Genomic DNA, 18,794 nt, shown 5'->3' with positions numbered 1-18,794 from the left:
CCCGGCCAAGATAACCCTGGTTCCCCTATCTACATTACCTTTCAATAAATCAATTGATCCCCCTTCCTATGATTGCACACCTCCTAATGTAACACCAGGGCAAAACCCATCACCCAAATATCAAAGCTCTGAAACTCACAGCATATATATGGAGATGTATTTATCTCATAGAGCTGGAAGGGACCTTAAGAGATCATCAAGTTCAGTCCCCTGCCCTCACAGCAGGACCAAGTATCATGCCTGAAAGATTTTCCCCAGATGTCTAAACGACCCCCTCAAGGGATGAGCTCACAACCCTGGGTTTAGCAGACCCAGGTACAAACCACTGAGATATCCCTGGGGTCAGTAGTGGGAGATGGGGACTAGATCCAGTGTCATAACAAGCTCTTGGGCCTTGGTGCCTGGCAAGCCTCCTCCACCTGCTTCTCCACCACCCTGTTCTTCTGGCTGATGCTAGGCATGTCTTGTCTAGACTCCATGACAACACCGGGGGAAATGGCCTTACCCCACCCCCCACACCCTAGAACAGTGGTCCCCAACCTTTTGAGGTTGTCGGGTGCCAGGGGGCATGGCCGTTTGCCCGCCGGGCGCCAGGGGGCGGGGACACTTGCGCGCCCGCGGGCAGGGCCCCCTCCAAGGGCCGCGCGCCCGGGGCCGGCGCTCCCCCTCCCCGCCAAGTGCCGCACGCCCGGGGCCGGGGCCGGGGCCGGCGCTCCCCTCCCCCCCCGCCGAGTGCTGCGTGCCCGGGGCCGGTGCTCCCCCCCGCCGTGTGCCCGGGGCCGGCGCTCCCCCCCCGCCGAGTGCCGCGCGCCCGGCACTCCCCCTGCCAAGCACGCTCCCCCCGCAAGCACCCGTGCACCATGTGCCCGGGGCCAGGCCAGCCCCGAGCACCTGGCGGGCGCATTGAAATGCCCCCGCAGGCGCCATGCCGCCCGTGGGCACTGTGTTGGAGACCACGGCCCTAGAATGACATTCAGTTGGTTGTAGAAGTATGAGGTGCTGCTCTAGAGCATCTGCTCTTCTTCTTTGTCTTATGATATGGCTGGCGAGCTCCTTGATTTTCACTCTGCACTGTTGGGTGTCCCTGGAATATCCTTTCACCCCAAGGCAGCTTGAGATCCTGCTGTAAATCTCGACATTCCACTTGCTGATTCTGTATTCAGTGAGTGTGGCTTCAACCGCTCACATCTCAATAAGGTCCAGGACCCAGCACAGTCCAGGTTGGTGCTTTTCTGCGCCCCTGGGAAGTAGAGCCCTTGGGAGCAGAAGTACTTGCAGTCATCACAGTGTCTGAGGGAAATGTTCGAGGAACTCATCCCCATGTGTGCTGCAGTGTGCTGCTTGCTCACAAAGGACTTGCAATGCTGGCCATCTGGGACAGGCCTTTCTACTGTTCACGGAGTTTTTTTGAGCTCGGTGGGAGAGCAGTAGAGGTGGATGTTGTGGCCAGAGCATCAAAGTGGACAGCTGCAGGAGGCCTCCTGGAGACCAAGAGCATCGAATTTCTGGCAATGTTGTGTCTACACTAGCATCCCTTTGTGCAAGGTTGGGAATAGCATTACTCCTGGTAAAAAGCAGGAGCACAGACTTCAGTTTCCACAGCCCCTAAGGGTGACACAATAAGCTTGGTAATGTGGACGCATCACTTAGCAAATTGACCATGTGAAGTTCAAGTCAATGTAAAGTCCTAGTGTAGACCAGGGCTTCATGATTCCCTGTTCTTTTCATTTCCTCTGTGGCATTGGGCATTGGCCATTCTCAGAAGACAAGATACTGGGCTAAATGGACCTTCAGTCTAACCAAGTATAGCCATTTTTATTTCCTTATGGCATGCTCAGCATATCAGAGCTATGACCTTTTGACTTGAGGAAACGAACATTTCAAGTATGCTTGGATAAAATTGCCTCTTACTAAAAAAAATCCTTTTTAAAACTTCCATAGATGGTTAGTCCTGTCTCCATCTTGTTCTTAAACTAGGGGTGCAGCACTCCTGGTATCAGGAAGCCCAGGGCTCTATAAAGCCCATTAGTAAGTGTCCAGGGCATTTTGCTAACAGGGGAAGCTAATGGAGTTTCAAGAGGGAGTTATCAAGGTGGGGGCTATCTCATTTATTGCACTCAGTGTAGCATGTATAATTACCTGCCCTGTGGGCAAGTGGCATCTGTGTGCATTTGGTGCAAGGAGCTCCAGGCCCTCAGAGACCACGAACAGGTTTTGGAAGGTAGGGTGGCTGAACTGGAGGAGCTAAGGGAGGCTGAGAGGTACATAGATGAGGCTTTCCAGGACATTGTAGATTGTCCCACCTCCAGTCAGACAGCCCCTGTGCTGTTGGGGCGGGAGGGGGGGATGAAAGGCTCAGGGAAGGAGAACATTCAACTGGAGCAGAGCGAGAACTGATCCCATAGTTGGAACCCTCCTTCCAGAGAATGTTGTGGGATCCTCTCGTACTGAAGATACATTTCCAGGGGATGAATATAATTTGTTGAGGAAAAGTCAATATGGTTTCTCTAAAGGGAAATCATGTCATGCCTTGGGAGAAAAGCCTATTCTTGTTTACAGACAACCCCCCAACCTAAAACAAATTCTTTCCAGTAATCATGCTACACAACCACATCATAAGCCTCCAGGAACCCAGCCCTGCAATCAGCTGTGGTGCCAACTCTGCCCACATATCTATTCAAATGAAAACATCACTGGAGCTAACAACATAAGATACCAAATCAGAGGATGATTCAATTGCACAACCAATAATTTGATCTATGCCATCAAATGCCAACAATGTCCCGTTGCTATTTATATTGAACAAACTGGACAATCCCTACGGGAAATAATCAATGGACACAAATCAGATATACATAAAGGTAACATACAGAAACCTATTAGGGAACACTTCTGCCATGTTATTTGATTTTAAGGGGCACAGCCAGATCACTGCTGCACCATAGGGGGCTGCTTGCCCCAAAGTCTATACAAAGGGGGTCCTGTGAGGTGTCAAATGAAAGCTTGTGTTCTACTGATTCTATGTATGCTACTTATGTACTTGTGTGTGTCTGTGTGACGTAGTGGGGGTACTTGCTGGGCTGTGGTGACCTCTGCTGTCTGGAGCAAGACCCAGCAGGGAAAACCTCACTATGCAAAGGTGACGCCAAACTGGTTGAACCAGACACCCCCCATGGAGAGGAACAAAGGAAGGTGGAGGCTGCCCTGGCTGGGGGGCAGGGCTGGAAGAGGGTGAGTTTAGTGGTGGTCTGGGAGCATGGAGGAGACAGCCTAGGGAAAGGGGCTGGAGTTTAGGGGCCCAGTCTCCCCCATCTCAAGGGGGCCTGAGGCATCCTAGCCCAGCTCTGTGACCAGATTACATCTGTGCTGTGCTGTATCCTGGAGAGGCAATAAACTTCCTCTATTCCACCGGCTGGTGCAGTCTGTTTGTGCCATTTCGGGGTGCAGGAGACGGGGGACCCCCAACGCGCCGTCACACTGGTGTCAGGAGCGGGATGCACTGCACCCCGTGGATGGAGCTTCCAGCGGTGAGCGACAAGGTGCAGTAGAAGCAAGAGCCCTGGAGCCAGGCGTGCTGGAGACAGAGCGAAGCAGTTCCTGGGAATTGTGGGGCGCTGCAGCACTAGACTAGTGAGTCTGCACCGAGGGGCCCAGCGGGCAGATGGCCTACGCCCGACTCTTGAAGGCAGAGCTGGTGGGGCTGTGCAGAGAGAGGGCCTGCCAGTGCGGAAAGCAGCCAAGGCCCAGCTGATTGCCCAGCTGGAAGAGAATGACCAGCCACAGGGCCAGGATCTTGTCCCCAGGGGAGGCAGCCAGACCCCCCCCTGAGAGTGTGTCAGTCTCAGAGAGGGGGAGGAGCGCTGGAACCCACCGGAGAGAGGAGACAGCGTCTCCCGGGAGGCCTGCAAGCCGTAGCCCATCTAGGGCAGGGACCAGCCCAGTGGAGCTGCGGCGGCTGGAGATCCAGCTGCGGATGAAGGAATTGGAAGTACAGGACCGAGAGAAGGAGCACCAAGATCGAGAGAGGCAGCGACAACATGAGTTGGCCATGACAGAGTGGAGATCCGGCGGGGCCCCGGCTGCGCCAAGAGTGGATGGGCCCCAGGGTCCCGGGGCTGCCAGACGCTTGGAGAGGCTCGTGGTGGCCCAATTGAAGGACATGGGCGACATAGACGGGTTCCTCAGCTCCTTTGAGAGGGCCTGTGGACTGCAGCGGGTCCCCCCAGCTGACTGGCTGCAGAAGCTCATCCCTGCACTGAACCAGGAGGCGGCAGGAGTGCTCGGTCAGCTGGAGGATCTACAGCAAGGGGATTACAACCGAGTCAAGGAGGCCCTGCTGCACAAGTTCGGGCTGACCCCCGAGATGTACAGGAAGAGGTTCCGGAGGGTGCAGAAAGGGCCACGGGAGACCTATGTGGACCTGCCCTCCCGCCTGGTGCAATACTGCCGCAAGTGGGTGTCGAGTCGGAGCCCAGACCCCAGAGGAGCTACTCCAGCTGGTCATGATGGAGCAGTTCTATGAAGCGTGCCCACCCAAACTGAGGCTGTGGCTCAAGGACCGGTGACCAGAGAATCCCCAGGAGGCCGGGAGGCTGGCGGATGAGTTCACAGAGAGCCGGTCTGGGTGTGAACGGGAGTCCCGGAGAGAAAGAGAATCGCGCAGAGACCGATTCTTGGCTGAGCGACGGAGAGAGGCACCTCTGGGGCGTGCCCCAGGGACCAGGACCAGTCATCGATACCCCAGAAAACCAGCCAGGGCCCGGGCAGAGCCGACCCGAATGGGCCCACAGAACCTAACTTGCCATCGCTGTGGGCAACGAGGCCACAAGAGGGCTCAATGCATCAGGCGCAAGAACAGGTCCCATGACCTGGGACTTTCCAGGGTTAACTGCCTGGGGCGGGAGGAAGGGCAGGCTGCCCCAGAGTCAGGGGCTGGCAGGCAAACCTCCGCTCGGGGAGGGGGGAAGGATGCTCAGTGCACCTCCCCTGGGAGGTCTGACACTCGGGAGACAGATTTATCTGTGCACCGGGTGGGGGCAGGGCAGCCCCTACGGAGGGACTGCCTCATACCCCTGGAGGTGGATGGCAGGAAGGTGACGTGTTTCTGGGACACGGGGGCAGAGGTGACACTGGCCCGACCCGACATAGTGGCCCCAGACCGTATGCTACCCGACACTCAGCTGACACTGAGGGGCATAGGCGGCACCCCCTTTAAGGTACCTGTAGCCAGGGTGCATCTGAAATGGGAGGCCAAGGAGGGCCCCAAGGAAGTGGGGGTGCACCCACACTTGCCCACCGACGTGCTGATGGGGAGTGACCTAGAGGTGTGGCCAGACGGACCCCACAGGACGCTGGTCACCACCTGTAGCCAGAGCAAGCGAGGGGCTGGCGGCCCGGAACTCGAGGAGGTTCCCCAACAGGGGGCCCAGGGCCCCATCCCAGCAGACCTAGAGTTGGACCTAGGCAGTGAGGGGAACCACGGCCCTGTCCCAGCCCCAGCCGCTGAATTCCAGGCGGAGGTGCGGGCGGATCCCTCCCTGCAGGCCCTGAGGGACCGCGCTGACCTGGGTGCCGCTCAACCCCTAGGAGGAGATTGCCAGGAGAAGTTCCGGTGGGAGAGGGGTTTTCTGTACCGGGAATGGCTTTCCCCCGGGACGGTAGGGAAGTGGGGGCTCCAGCGGCAGCTGGTGGTCCCCCAAAGGTATTGCCGCAAGCTGCTACACCTGGCCCATGACATCCCGTTCTCGGGACACCAGGGGATCCGGCGCACGCGGCTGAGGCTGCTCCAAAACTTCTACTGGCCGGGGATGTTTGCAGCTGTACAGCGGTACTGCCGGTCCTGCGACTCCTGCCAACGAGTGGGGAAGGCCCAAGACAGGAGGAAAGCTGCATTGAGAACCCTGCCCATCATAGAGGAGCCTTTCCAGAAGGTGGCGATGGATATTGTGGGGCCCTTCAACAGAGCAACCCGGACAGGGAAGAAATACATCCTGGTGGTGGACTTTGCCACCCGCTATCCCGAGGCCGTGGCCCTGCCCTCTATCGAGGCAGACACGGTGGCAGATGCCCTGCTGACCATTTTCAGCAGGGTGGGGTTTCCCCAGGAGGTTCTCACGGACCAGGGATCCAACTTCATGTCGGCCCTGCTCCGGTGCTTGTGGGAGAAGAGTGGGGTGCAACACACCTGGGCCTCGGCGTATCACCCCCAGACCAACGGGCTGGTGGAGAGGTTCAATGGGACTCTGAAGCAGATGCTACGGACCTTTATGCACAAACACCCGCAGGACTGGGACAAGTACCGTCCCCACCTGCTGTTTGCATACAGGGAAGTGCCCCAGGAGTCCACGGGGTTCTCGCCGTTCGAGCTGTTATATGGGAGGCATGTGAGGGGCCCCCTGGACTTACTGAAAGATGAGTGGGAGGGGAAGGTCTCCCCAGAGGGTGAGCCGGTCGTGAAATACGTCCTGACGTTCCGGGAGAGACTTGCCGAGCTCATGGGCCTGGCCAGAGAGAACCTGAGCAGGGCCCAAAGGAAGCAGAAGGTCTGGTACGACCGCAATGCACGGGCCCGCGCCTACGCTACCGGGGACCAGGTGATGGTCCTGATCCCCGTGCGGAAGAACAAGCTGCAAGCAGCCTGGGACGGCCCCTTCAAGGTTGTTAAGCAGCTGAACGAGGTGAACTACGTGGTGGAGCTGACTGGCCGGACGCGCGGCCAGCGGGTGTATCATGTTAACATGATGAAGCCGTACTGGGACAGGGAGATCTTGGTGCTGGCCGTGTGTAAACCCTGGGAGGAGCAGGGGGAGGATCCCCTGGTGGGCCTGTTCCCTGGGACCGGAGAGGACTCTTCGCTAGAGTCAATTTCCCTCTCGGACCAGCTCACCCCGGCCCAGCAGGCCGAGATCCGAGAGGTGCTGCGCTCCTGCCAGCAGCTGTTCTCTGACAAGCCTGGTCCCACCAACCTGGCTGTCCACTGGGTGCAGACAGGCACTCACCCCCCGGTGCGCTGCTCCCCATTCAGAGTCACAGGGAAGACAGCCCAGGACCTGGAGAGAGAGGTCCAGGACATGTTGGCCCTGGGGGTGATCCAGCCATCCTCCAGCCCCTGGGCCTCTCCCGTGGTGCTGGTCCCCAAGAAGGACGGGTCGATCCGGTTCTGCGTGGACTACCGGAAGCTCAACGCCATCACGGTGTCCGACGCCTACCTGATGCCAAGGCCCGACGAGCTCCTGGAAAAGCTGGGGGGAGCTCGCTACCTCACCACCCTGGACCTCACCAAGGGCTACTGGCAGGTGCCGCTAGACCAGGAGGCCAGACTGAAATCGGCTTTCATCACGCCGCTGGGGCTCTATGAGTTCCTGGTTCTGCCCTTTGGCCTCAAAGGGGCATCGGCCACCTTCCAGCGCCTGGTGGACCAGCTGCTGCGGGGAATGGAGAACTGTGCCCTAGCGTACATCGATGACATCTGCATCTTCAGCCAGTCCTGGGAGGAACACGTGGCCCAGGTCAGCAAGGTACTGGATCGGCTGAGGGAGGCCGGGCTGACCGTAAAGGCTGGGAAGTGCAAGGTTGGAATGGCCGAAGTGTCCTACCTGGGCCATAAGGTGGGGAGCGGCTGCTTGAAGCCAGAGCCGGCCATCCGAGACTGGCCTGTGCCCCAGACCAAGAAGCAGGTCCAGGCTTTCATTGGGATGGCAGGGTACTACCGGAGGTTTGTGCCCAATTTCAGCTCCATCGCTGCCCCGATTACAGAGCTGTGCAGGAAGGGGAGGCCAGACAGGGTGGTCTGGACAGAGCAGTGCCAGAGGGCTCTCTGTGCACTGAAGGAAGCCCTGGCCAAGGCCCCAGTGTTGGTAAACCCGGACTTTGACAAGCCCTTTATCGTGTTTACGGATGCCTCGGACACCGGGCTGGGGGCGGTGCTGATGCAGGCAGACAAGAAAGGGGAACGTCACCCCATCGTGTACCTGAGCAGGAAGCTGCTGCCCCGGGAGCGGAGCTACGCGACCGTAGAGAGGGAATGCCTGGCCATGGTGTGGACCCTGCAAAAGCTGCAGCCGTACCTGTTTGGCCGGCGTTTCACGGTGTACACCGACCACTGCCCCCTGACCTGGCTGCACCAGATGAAGGGGACCAATGCCAAGCTGCTGCGGTGGAGCCTGCTCCTGCAGGACTACGACATGGACGTGATCCACGTCAAGGGGAGCGCCAACATCATCACCGACGCGCTGTCCCGTGGGGGGGCCCGAACTTCCCCAGGTCACGAGCGGAGTGACCCTGCTCAGTTCGCTCTCGGAGGGGGGAGAACTGTGATGTAGTGGGGGTACTTGCTGGGCTATGGTGACCTCTGCTGTCTGGAGCAAGACCCAGCAGGGAAAACTTCACTATGCAAAGGTGATGCCAAACTGGTTGAACCAGACACCCCCCATGGAGAGGAACAAAGGAAGGTGGAGGCTGCCCTGGCTGGGGGGCAGGGCTGGAAGAGAGGGAGTTGAGTTGCGGTCTGGGAGCATGGAGGAGACAGCCTAGGGAAAGGGGCTGGAGTTTAGGGGCCCAGTCTCCCCCATCTCAAGGGGGCCTGAGGCATCCTAGCCCAGCTCTGTGACCAGATTACATCTGTGCTGTGCTGTATCCTGGAGGCAATAAACTTCCTCTATTCCACCGGCTGGTGCAGTCTGTTTGTGCAGGAGACGGGGGACCCCCAACGCGCCATCACAGTCTGTATGTGGAGTTATGAATATGGACTTTGTGCTGGTATTGGGCCTGGACAGCCTGTCAAGGAAGGAATGTCCAATGAATGACTGTGCTAACTAGCAGGTCACCAAGGGCAATGGCTCTCAAGGTGGCCAATACACACTTGAGGAATGCATCTGGAAACATGCAGGCCAATCCGGGCATAATGGCTTCCAGCATGTGAAACACAAACGGGTCACTTGACCATGTGACCTGATCTGGCTAGGAAGATGTGAGGAGAGATATATATAAGTGCCATGAGGTGGATACCAACTTGTCTTCAATTCTGCTACTGATCCCAGATGCAGCCTTGCGAGGGACAGAGAGCCGTAAAGGACTGCTGACCCATCCTGACACAGGATGCACACCGGAGACTTTTAAGCTAGCAGTTTATAACATCTCTGCTATGAGTCTGCTTCAAGAACTTGGTGATTGGTGCTTGTGATGTACTCTCCTTAACAACCTCACTCTCAACCTTTTCTTTCTTTTGTTAATAAACCTTAGATTTTAGATGCTAAAGGATTGGCCCACCGTGCTCTTGTGGGTAAGATCCAGAGTATAAATTGACCAGGGATCTGTGGCTGGTTCTTTGGGACTGGGAGAATTTGTTCTGGGTAGGTGAGATTGGGTTTTAAAACCCCTCACCTGTGTGTTAGGCCCGGGGCTGATTGTGGCACAGGGAGAGCTGGGGTATCTGAGGGGTTTTGCTCGTGAGGTTTCCTGCCGGCTGGATTGGCAGCTGAAGCGCTCGGTGCGACTGGTTTGTGACCTGTTTGGGAAGGTCTCCAGTCTGGGGCTGTAAGGAGCACTGGTTTTCAGCAATTCTCCCTGAGCAGATGCCCTCAGCAGTGCCCAGTCCCAGCCCGATCCATCACAACTTTAATCTAATCACTGCTTAAAAGATCTCCAGGTGGCTGTCTTGTCACAAACCAGTTCTACTAGCCAAATACACAGAGAGGCGTTGGAATTACAATTCATCCACAAATTCAATTCTCACTAGATAGCCTACTCAATTGTGATAATGGCTGGCTGGGATGTTATAAACCTAACATTCAATGAAGGTGTCAACAGCTCTGTGTCTGTGTAGGTTCTTGCATTAGTACCCTTCCTATCTAATTGCTATCCTATGATCCTTATCTGCTTCTTTTAACTATCCAATCTTTACTGATTACCAGTTCTGCCTACTTGTTTTTCCCTTTGATATTTTCATACCCTCTGCTCCTTATTTTCCACCCCCTTCCATTTTTTTCCTTTTCCCCTCTCCTTTCTCCCCTGTTTATTTTGGGTCTGCACATCCTAAACTCAAAACTCCGGTCATCTGAAGAAGTGGGCCGTGCTCACGGAAGCTCATGATCCCATCCACATGTTTTGTTAGTCTATAAAGTACTACCAGACCATTTGTTGTTTTTTAAGTTTATCCTGTACAGACTAGTTCGGCTACCCCTTGAAGCTTCTAAACTACTAGGCTGCGTCTAGCCTGACATGCTTTTGCACAAAAACCCCTTGCGCAAAAAGCATTGGCAGAAAATATGCTAATGACATTGCGACTCATGATAATGAGCCCCTCATTAGCATATTTTCTGCCACAAAAACTTGCAGTGTAGACAAAGCCTCTGTTTGGTGAGATCCTTTTGAAATCCATAGCCTAAATGATTGGGCAACAAAATGGCAAATGAAATTTAATGTTTATAAATGTGAAGTACTGCACATTGGAAAAAATATCCCAACTATACATACTATATGATGGGGACTAATTTGGCTACAACTACTCAAGAGAGACTTTGGAGTCATTATGGATAGTTCTCTGAAAACATCCACTCAGTGCGCAGCGGTAGTCAAAATAACAAAGACCGCTAGGAATCATTAAAAAAGGGGTAGAAAAAAAGACAGAAAATATCTTATTGCCTCAATATAAAACCATGGTATGCCCACATTTTCAATACTGCATACAGACATGGTCGCCTCATCTCAAAAAATACATATTGGCATTACAAAAGGGTCAGAAAAGGGCAACAAAAATGATGAGCGGTTTGGAATGGGTCCCATAGGAAGAGAGATTAAAAAGACTTGGACTTTTCAGTTTAGGAAAGAGGAGACTAAGGAGGGGATAGGATAGAGGTCTACAAATTCATGACTGGTGTGGGAAAAGTGAATAAGAAAAAGTTATTTACTTATTCCCACAATATAAAAACTAGGGGTCACCAAATGAAATTAATAGGCAGTTGGTTTAAAAGAAAGAAAAGGAAGTTTTTCATTACTCAGCACATAACCTGTGGAACTCCTTGCCAGAGGATGTGGTACAGTCTAGGACTTTAACAGGGTTCAAAAAAGAGCTAGATAGATTCATGTAGGTTAGGTCCATCAATGGCTATTAACTAGAATGGGTAGGAATGGTGCCCCTGGCCTCTGTTTGTCTGAAAATGGATGTCAGGGGAGGGATTGCGTAAGGATTATCTATTGTGATCCCTTCCCCTGGGGCATTTGGTATTGGCCACTGTTGGTGAGAGAGGGAGGGAGAGAACTATTTCTTATTACTATTTATGTGGAAGTAGCACCTTTCAGCTCCCATATAGGAGCAGAGCTCCATTACAAGCCACCGTTGTTATGCACTGTGTAAAGGACTTCAGTAACTCAGCAAGAGGCTAGGAGTCTATTTCAGAGGTGGGCAGGTGAGGTTCTGTGGACTGCCATGTGCAGGAGATCAGACTGGAGGATTACACTCATACCTTCTGTCTTTAAAGTCTCTGAGTCCGGGAGAAGGGTAGAAAGAGAGTCTAACAGAGGGTCAGATTACAGACTACAGTGATTTGAGCCCCCAGTGATGCTATTTTCTGCTCATGACATGTTTTCAATTTGAAATTATTTTATGAAAATAAATTGTAAATATCCATTCTCTCCAGCAGTCACTGACTATGTGGTTGGGTGGAATTTTCCAGGTGTCACTTTATGGGGCATCGAGGCCCTTAAGAATGACGTGAAGAAAAAGCCAAAGCACAGGACTGAATTCCAGATTATTGCATCTGACGCCATGGAAGATAAGGCCTCTGCCCTCAATCTGTCTGGGTCCCTGAAAGCCAGTGTCCTGGGCGGCCTGGTGGAAGTAGGCGGATCTGCTGCATTTTTCAATGATACCAAGAAATCAAAGAACGATGTTCGAGTTGCTCTGTGCTACTCAGTGACAACCAGCTATGAGGAGCTGACTATGAGCCATTTAGGGCGCCACAATATCTCTTACCCTGATGTGTTTGACCAAGGCACGGCCACACACGTAGTCACGGCCGTGCTGTACGGGGCACATGCTTTCTTCGTGTTCGATTGGGAAGTTTCTTCATCAGAGAGCATGAGAGAGAAAAAGGGTAAAATGAAACTGATGATCGAAAAGATTCCAAAGGTTTCGGGAGGAGCAGATGGGTCTGTGGAAAAGAAGAACAAGAAAGCAGAAAAAACTGAAAATTTCCGTTGCAAATTTTACGGAGATTTTGCTCTGGAGAAAAATCCGGTTACTTATCAAGATGCCCTGGGAGTTTACTCGACTCTCCCTAAGCTGCTTGGTGACTCTGGGGAAAAGGCTGTACCGGTGCGCGTCTGGCTGTACCCCCTGAGCAAGCTGGATTCCAGAGCTGCTCAGCTGGTGCGTGAGATCAGCTCGGTGCTGGTTCATGATGCACAAAGTGCCCTGGAGCACCTGACTGAGTGTGACGTCCGGTGCAACGACATGGAGAAGGACAGAGCGGCTACAGCCTTCCCCGAGATTGGGAGGAAAATCCAGCAGTTCAGAGACCTGTGCAAACAGCATAGACAGACCTTCCAGAAAGAGCTCGCGAGAGCTTTGCCCTCGATCCGTGGGGGTGGATCAGAAGAGGGGGCCCTAGTGGAGATTTTAACCAGCAAGGAGCAGTCGCCATTTAGTGCCCAGCGACTCAATGAATTTCTGAATAAGAAACAGGAAGAGCTGGATTTTGTCTGTTCCTACCTTGCCGAGCTGGAGGGGGTGGAAATTGCATCCTCCAGGAGCGAGCTACAGCGCGTAGTTCTCAGCCCCAGGCATGACTTCGTGGTGTCTCTCACGCTCACTTCATTGCACGACGAGGAACCCTGTTTCTCAAAACTGAACCTGTGGCTGAAGAGACACTTTATGAAGAAAACTCACGATCCAGCATTATCCAGTTCTACCTGTGAGACGCCAAACTCTGCACAGTGGTTTGAGGATGACCAGATAAGAAGAAAAGCGCAAAGAGCTGTAAAATCCTTAGCTGACTTTGCCCGAGTCAACAAATCTAACGGGAAGACCCGGTTCATTGTGGCCTCTGTTCTAGACAAGGCCAATCCAGGCGCTTCCATTTACCTGTATGAGGACAGAGAGCTGGTCAGCACCAACTTCCAGCCTCCATATAAGCCTCTTCCTCCCCTGATTGGTGGAGTCCGACATGACCGTGTGCAGCTCACGCTGAAACCAGCAGCCTATGGCAGGGCTGAGATATGTGGCTACCGGGCAGAGTACAGACGTGTCGGGCAGGAGAACTGGGTGGCTGTGAATGTCAGTAACTCACAAGAGACACTCACAGTAACAGGGCTCCGTCCAAACACCCAGTACCAGTTCCGATACGCGGCCGTGAGCAAACCAGGGCTCAGCGAGAGCAGCGACGTGAGTGACACGGTGAAGACTCTTCCGACCAGCCCCCCTGGGAAACCTGTAGCAGCGACTGTAGAATCATCGGCCATCACCCTGACCTGGGAGAGTCCATGTGTCATTGGAGATGGAATCAGTATAAGCGAGTACAAGGTGCAATACAGAGAGGAGGCTGGAGATTCGAGTTGTGAGGGGAAAGATAACTGGCTGGAACACAGGACAGAAAAGAAAACTGAGTTCTGCACCATTGAAGAACTGATTCCTGAAATGTCCTACAGATTCCGGGTGTTGGCTGTGTGCACAAGCAGGACTGTGAGTGACCCAAGTGAGGAGACATCTATTTCAACTCTAAAGGTAAGAGAAAAGGCAATAAATGTGCATAAGTCTATCTCAAGTGAGCATTTCCAATATCACTTGCCTGCCCCCTGCCTCTCATCCAGGCATTTAGTCCTAGAATCATAGAATCTTAGGGCTAGAAGAGACCTCAGGAGTCATCAAGTCCAGCCCCCTGCCCAAGGCAGGACCAATCCCAACTAAATCAACCCAACCAGCGCTTTGTCAGGCGAAGACTTAGACACCTCTAGAAATGGAGATTCCACCTCCTCCCTAGGGAACCCAGCCCAGTGCTTCCCCACCCTCCTAGGGAAATAGTTTTTCCTAATCTCCAACCTAGATCTCTCCCACTGCAACTAGTCCTAGTGTCATTTCCAGCCAATCAGTGTTGGGGGCTATTCTTCTCCAGGCTCCCCTCTCCTCCCACTTTTTCATTGCCTGCACTGACACTGTCATTGTCTCTCCTCTCTGTCCTCTTCACCATGTGGCCAGGCACCTCCCTTCTCTCATCAGACTTACTCTTCCCCCTCTGGTGATTGTGGGCTTGGGGTAAACAGCCCCCTCTCAGGGCAGAGTTTGCCTTTCCCTGGCTGTGCTCCTTGGGTCATATTATTAGAGAAGGCCTGGAGGTTGGCCTAAAGGATGGTACTTCACAAGACATAAAGGAAACACTCTCATGAACAGAACTCCACAGGGGTACCTTTTGCTGCCCTCTCACTGGGGCAGGGTGTCATCCTGTTAGTTGCCCTAGGGTGTCAGCTCTTCCTCTAGTAAAGACTCAGGTTTGGCTGTTCACCTGTGGGAAGGAGCACAGCCTCTCATTTCTCTTGTGGTCTCTCCTTTCCCCTACACCTGTGCCCAAAGAATCATTAAAGGCTTCAGCAGGGCATAATAGAAATCAGGTGACTAACTGACCTGAGTGGTCCCATTTCAGCTAATACAGCAGAGGCCTTTCACATTCTGGGGCTAATAGATCTGCCCTCTTGCAACTCTCCAGTCTGACTGTCACAAGCATTCTTCATTCCATTTCCCTCTCACACAACTGGCCTTCCCTGCCAACCTCCCTCTCTCCCTCCCCTATCATGTCTGGTGGAGACCCTACCGTCATGCTGGCATCCTCCATTACAAGGTCACTCTCTCCTCCCTCAGCTCTGTCATCATCTGGGCAAGCAACAGAACTTGAGTCTCCTGAGACCCAGGCTTCCAAAGTGGGCTCATTTAGACACAGCCATAGACAAGCCCATAAATCAATAGACTTGTCAGAATTCAATTCGTATGTTTCCTTAATTCCCATGGAGAATCATTTTTTCTTTTCAAGCATTTTTTTTGGCAATTTTCATCTATTTAATTTTCACAATTGTGCAAAATTATGGTGGGATCCACCATCATGTGTCAAAATATGCAAAGTATGTTTGTTTAAATAAGCTCTATTAAGATGTCCAGCAGCATTTTTCCTACTTTACCTATCTGTAAATTCCTATTATCCATGGTAATATTTTCTTGGTTTATCCGTATATTGTGAAATTGACGTTTGCTAACCTTTACTGATGAAAATCATAACATTTCAAGCAGACATATTGAGGAACAAAGGGATAAGTCATAGATTCTTACATTGCAAGAACAGAAGGAACCACTGTGATCATCTGGTCTGACCTTCTATGTAACACATGCCAAAGAACTGTCCCACAGTAAAGTCCTACAGCAGGTCTTTTGGAAAACATCCGGTCTTAATTTAATATTTGTTAGGGATGGAGAATCCACCACAGTCCTTCATAAATTGTCCCACTGATTAATTACTCTCACTGCTAAAATCGTACAGTATACATTTGTCTGTCTTCAGCTACCAGCCATTAAACCTTTTCTGCTAGACTGAAGAGTTAATTATTAAATATTTGTTCGCCAAGTAGATATGTGTGGACTGTGATCAAGTGCCCCCTTAGCCTTCCCTTTGTTCAGATAAAGAGATTCAGTTGTCTGAGTCTATCACCATAAGATTTATTTTCTAATCATTTAATCATGCTAGTTCAATGGTGGGCAATCATTTCTGATGGGGAGGCACTCCAAGATTTTGGAAAGTGGTCAAGGGCTGCACTCTCCCATGATATTATGGAGGAGGTGCAGGGTCTGCGATGAAGGTTTGATGCAGAAGGGAGCTTGGGGTAAGGGACTGGGGTGCAGGAGGGTGTGCGGAGTCTGAGAGGGAGTTGGGTGGAGGCAGTTGTGACCTGGGGCATGAGACTGGGGTGCAGGATAGGTAGAGGGGTTTGGTTTGTGACCCAGGCAGGGGAATGGGGTGCAGGGCCCGGGAAGGGATACAGCTTCAGTAGGGGGCAGAGGGTTTGGCTTATATGGAGTAGAAGGACAGGAGTGGGGAGGCAGTGGTCATATTTGAGGGAGGGAGGGATTAGGGCCAGAGGCAGGCTGTGACCAGGAGAATTACCTAGAAGTCTCCCAGTCAGCAGCCCAGCACATTTCCTCAGGCAGCTTCCCTGCCTGACCTGCCCCCACACAAGCTGCAGGGGCCATGTGCATTTGTGAAGAAAGCCTGAGGAAGAGAGGGGTGCTTTATGCACTACCTGTTCTTCAAAGAGGCAGCACCCATCAGCTAGAAATCTGCCAATGGGATTGTGGTGGAGGCAGGGCAGCACATGAAGATCCTCCCCAGGCTCACCACAATGACACACAAATGGCGTTCAGCCAATGAGATGCAGATAAGTAATTTCAAACCAAGAGAGGGTTTTTTTCCCCTTTGTTGGGAGCAAGCAGCAGGTTTTTGTCCCCAGGTAGCAGGAGAGATGGAATCTCCCAGGAACAGACCCCTTGAACTGTGGAAGTAGGGAAAAGTTAAGATAGTCTGTCAGGTTTTTCAAGGTTTTTCTTGTTTGAGGGTTTGGAAATCATGTCTGAGCTGGTTAATAGTTTTTCTCTTTTGTATCTAAGGATTCCAGCCCAGGAACTTTTCCTGAATCTGTTTCACTCCATGGCTTTTGACACCCAGCCATTTACAATGCTTATAACAGTTGTCTTGTTTTAATAATAAATGGATTTTCTTTTTGTTTTGATTAACCAATATTGGTAGATTTTTGTGTCCTTAAACCTATGTGCCTAAGTTACCCGGGAGAAGCAGAGCCCCATTGTTCTCTGTGGATTCCCTCTGTTTTCCCAACTCCAAGCAAAGCAGAGGTTGGGGCAACGGAGAGCTTTGCCTTGGGGAGAGGGTTCCAAGTGATCTCTTCTCTGGAAAAGGGTTTATTTATATTTTTAGTTACACTTGGGAGTGGCAGTGACCAGTCTTCTTTCTTTCTGGGTCTCAGGGAAACTAAGATCAGACAAGTTTGTCTCTGGGAGTTACAGAGACAGGTTCTTACAGAGTTTATTCTGCTAGCTGGCCCCCATATCTACACTCCAAGGCTGTGTCTAGACTGGCCAGTTTTTCTGGAAAATCAGCCACTTTTGCGGAAAAACTTGCCAGCTGTCTACCCTGGCCACTTGAATTTCCGCAAAAGCACTGACTTCCTACTGTAAGAAATCAGTGCTTCTTGTGGAAATACTATGCTGCTCCCGTTCGGGCAAAAGTCCCTTTTGCACAAAACTTTTGCGCAAAAGGGCCAGTGTAGACAGCTGAGATTTGTTTTCTGCAAAAAAGCCCCAATTGCGAAAATGGTGATCGGTGCTTTTTTGCGGAAAAGCGCGTCTAGATTGGCCACGGACGCTTTTCCGCAAAAAGAGTTTTTGCGGAAAAGCGTCCATGCCACTCTAGATGCTCTTTTCCGAAAATGCTTTTAATGGAAAACTTTTCCGTTAAAAGCATTTCCGGAAAATCATGCCAGTCTAGACATAGGGTGAGGAATTGAGCCATGACAGTCTCTATTATGGTGTCTTTGAAAAGTTTTCATGAAAGTTGCAGGGATTTAAATTTTGTCACTGTACCTTTTAATTTCTGTTTAACTAACCTCCTGGTTTTTGTGTAGTTCCCATTTCTGAAATTAAAGGCCACAATGTTGGGTTGCTGTAGTGTTTTTCACACCACAGGGATGTTAAATTTTATTATATTGTGGTCACTATTTCCAAGCAGTCCAGTTATATTTACTTCTTGGAAGAGATCCTGTGCCCCACTTAGGACTATATGAGGAATTGCCTCTCCCCGTGTGGGTTCCAGAACCAGCTGCTCCAAGAAGCAGTTATGGCTACATTGGTGTGTTTTTCAGGTCTGGGCAAATCTCCCAGTTACAAGCCTGGCCTCAGTTGAGGAAGCAGCCATTGCGATGCCGACCCTGGGCCGTCCTTTCCAGCTGGGGATGCTGTACGACCGCCGCACAGACTCCATCCTCCCAGGTAACTCTACGGAACCTGGATCCCAGTGATTTAGTGTGGGCTGAGGTTCCATGTGATGTGACTAACCCTCATATCGATGAATGGGGCCCTTCATACCTTTCTGAGCTATTGTTTCAGGCTCTCTGCAGACTCAGACAAACACCACTGCAGTGGTTACACTTGGGTCACATTTTATTCTTCAAAATCATGAGGTGTAGAGACTTAATCTTATATGAAAGCTGGGATTCTAGAGAATAAGATGGTAGCTAAAAAGACAAAAAGCCTGCCCCAGCCTAATATGCCCTGACCTAGTTCATGCTCTATACACAGTTGCTGGGTGTGGTTCACTGTCCCACGGAGTGGTACCAAGATCACTTAAAAGATAAGCATGAGTCTGCTCTATGGCCTTAGCTGAGAGCCAGCTGGCTTGTAGCTCGCGCACCAGAGCAGTGGTTCTCAAACTGTGGTCCAGTAACTACTGGTGGTCTGCGTCCACCTTGCGGGTGGGACACAGCTCAGGGTTCAGCCTCCCAACATCCCTTGCAGGGGGGAGCCCATGCTGGCACTTCAGCCCTGAGACTCCCTCCCACAAGTTTGCAACACCAGTGTCGGCTCCCCTCCCTCTCACCCCTAGACCTGATACTCCCAGCCCTCTTCCTGCACCCTCCCTTCTAGCCAGACTCCACCCCCTGCCTTACTCCTGCCCCCTGGCCAGACATTGCCCCCACCTTGCTCATGCATCCTCCCCCCTAGCCAGACATCCTACCCAAGCCCACTCCCT

At 52.2% G+C, this 18,794-nt stretch overlaps 1 protein-coding gene across 1 annotated transcript in view; it reads left to right on the top strand.

Annotated features, from left to right (window-relative positions):
• LOC142825166 (uncharacterized) overlaps nucleotides 1-18,794 on the top strand; it is a 43,426-nt gene that overhangs the window by 11,995 nt on the left and 12,637 nt on the right. Inside the window, exons 3-4 of the mRNA XM_089775944.1 lie at nucleotides 11,673-13,720; nucleotides 17,908-18,034. Coding sequence (XP_089632070.1) covers nucleotides 11,673-13,720; nucleotides 17,908-18,034 — 2,175 coding nt within the window. The remainder of the gene's footprint in view (nucleotides 1-11,672; nucleotides 13,721-17,907; nucleotides 18,035-18,794) is intronic.

The sequence above is a fragment of the Pelodiscus sinensis genome, chromosome 2, assembly GCF_052426305.1.
Source record: "Pelodiscus sinensis isolate ZL-2025 chromosome 2, ASM5242630v1, whole genome shotgun sequence".
Lineage (NCBI taxonomy): Eukaryota > Metazoa > Chordata > Testudines > Trionychidae > Pelodiscus > Pelodiscus sinensis.
This window is presented reverse-complemented; position numbering and strand designations above follow the sequence as displayed.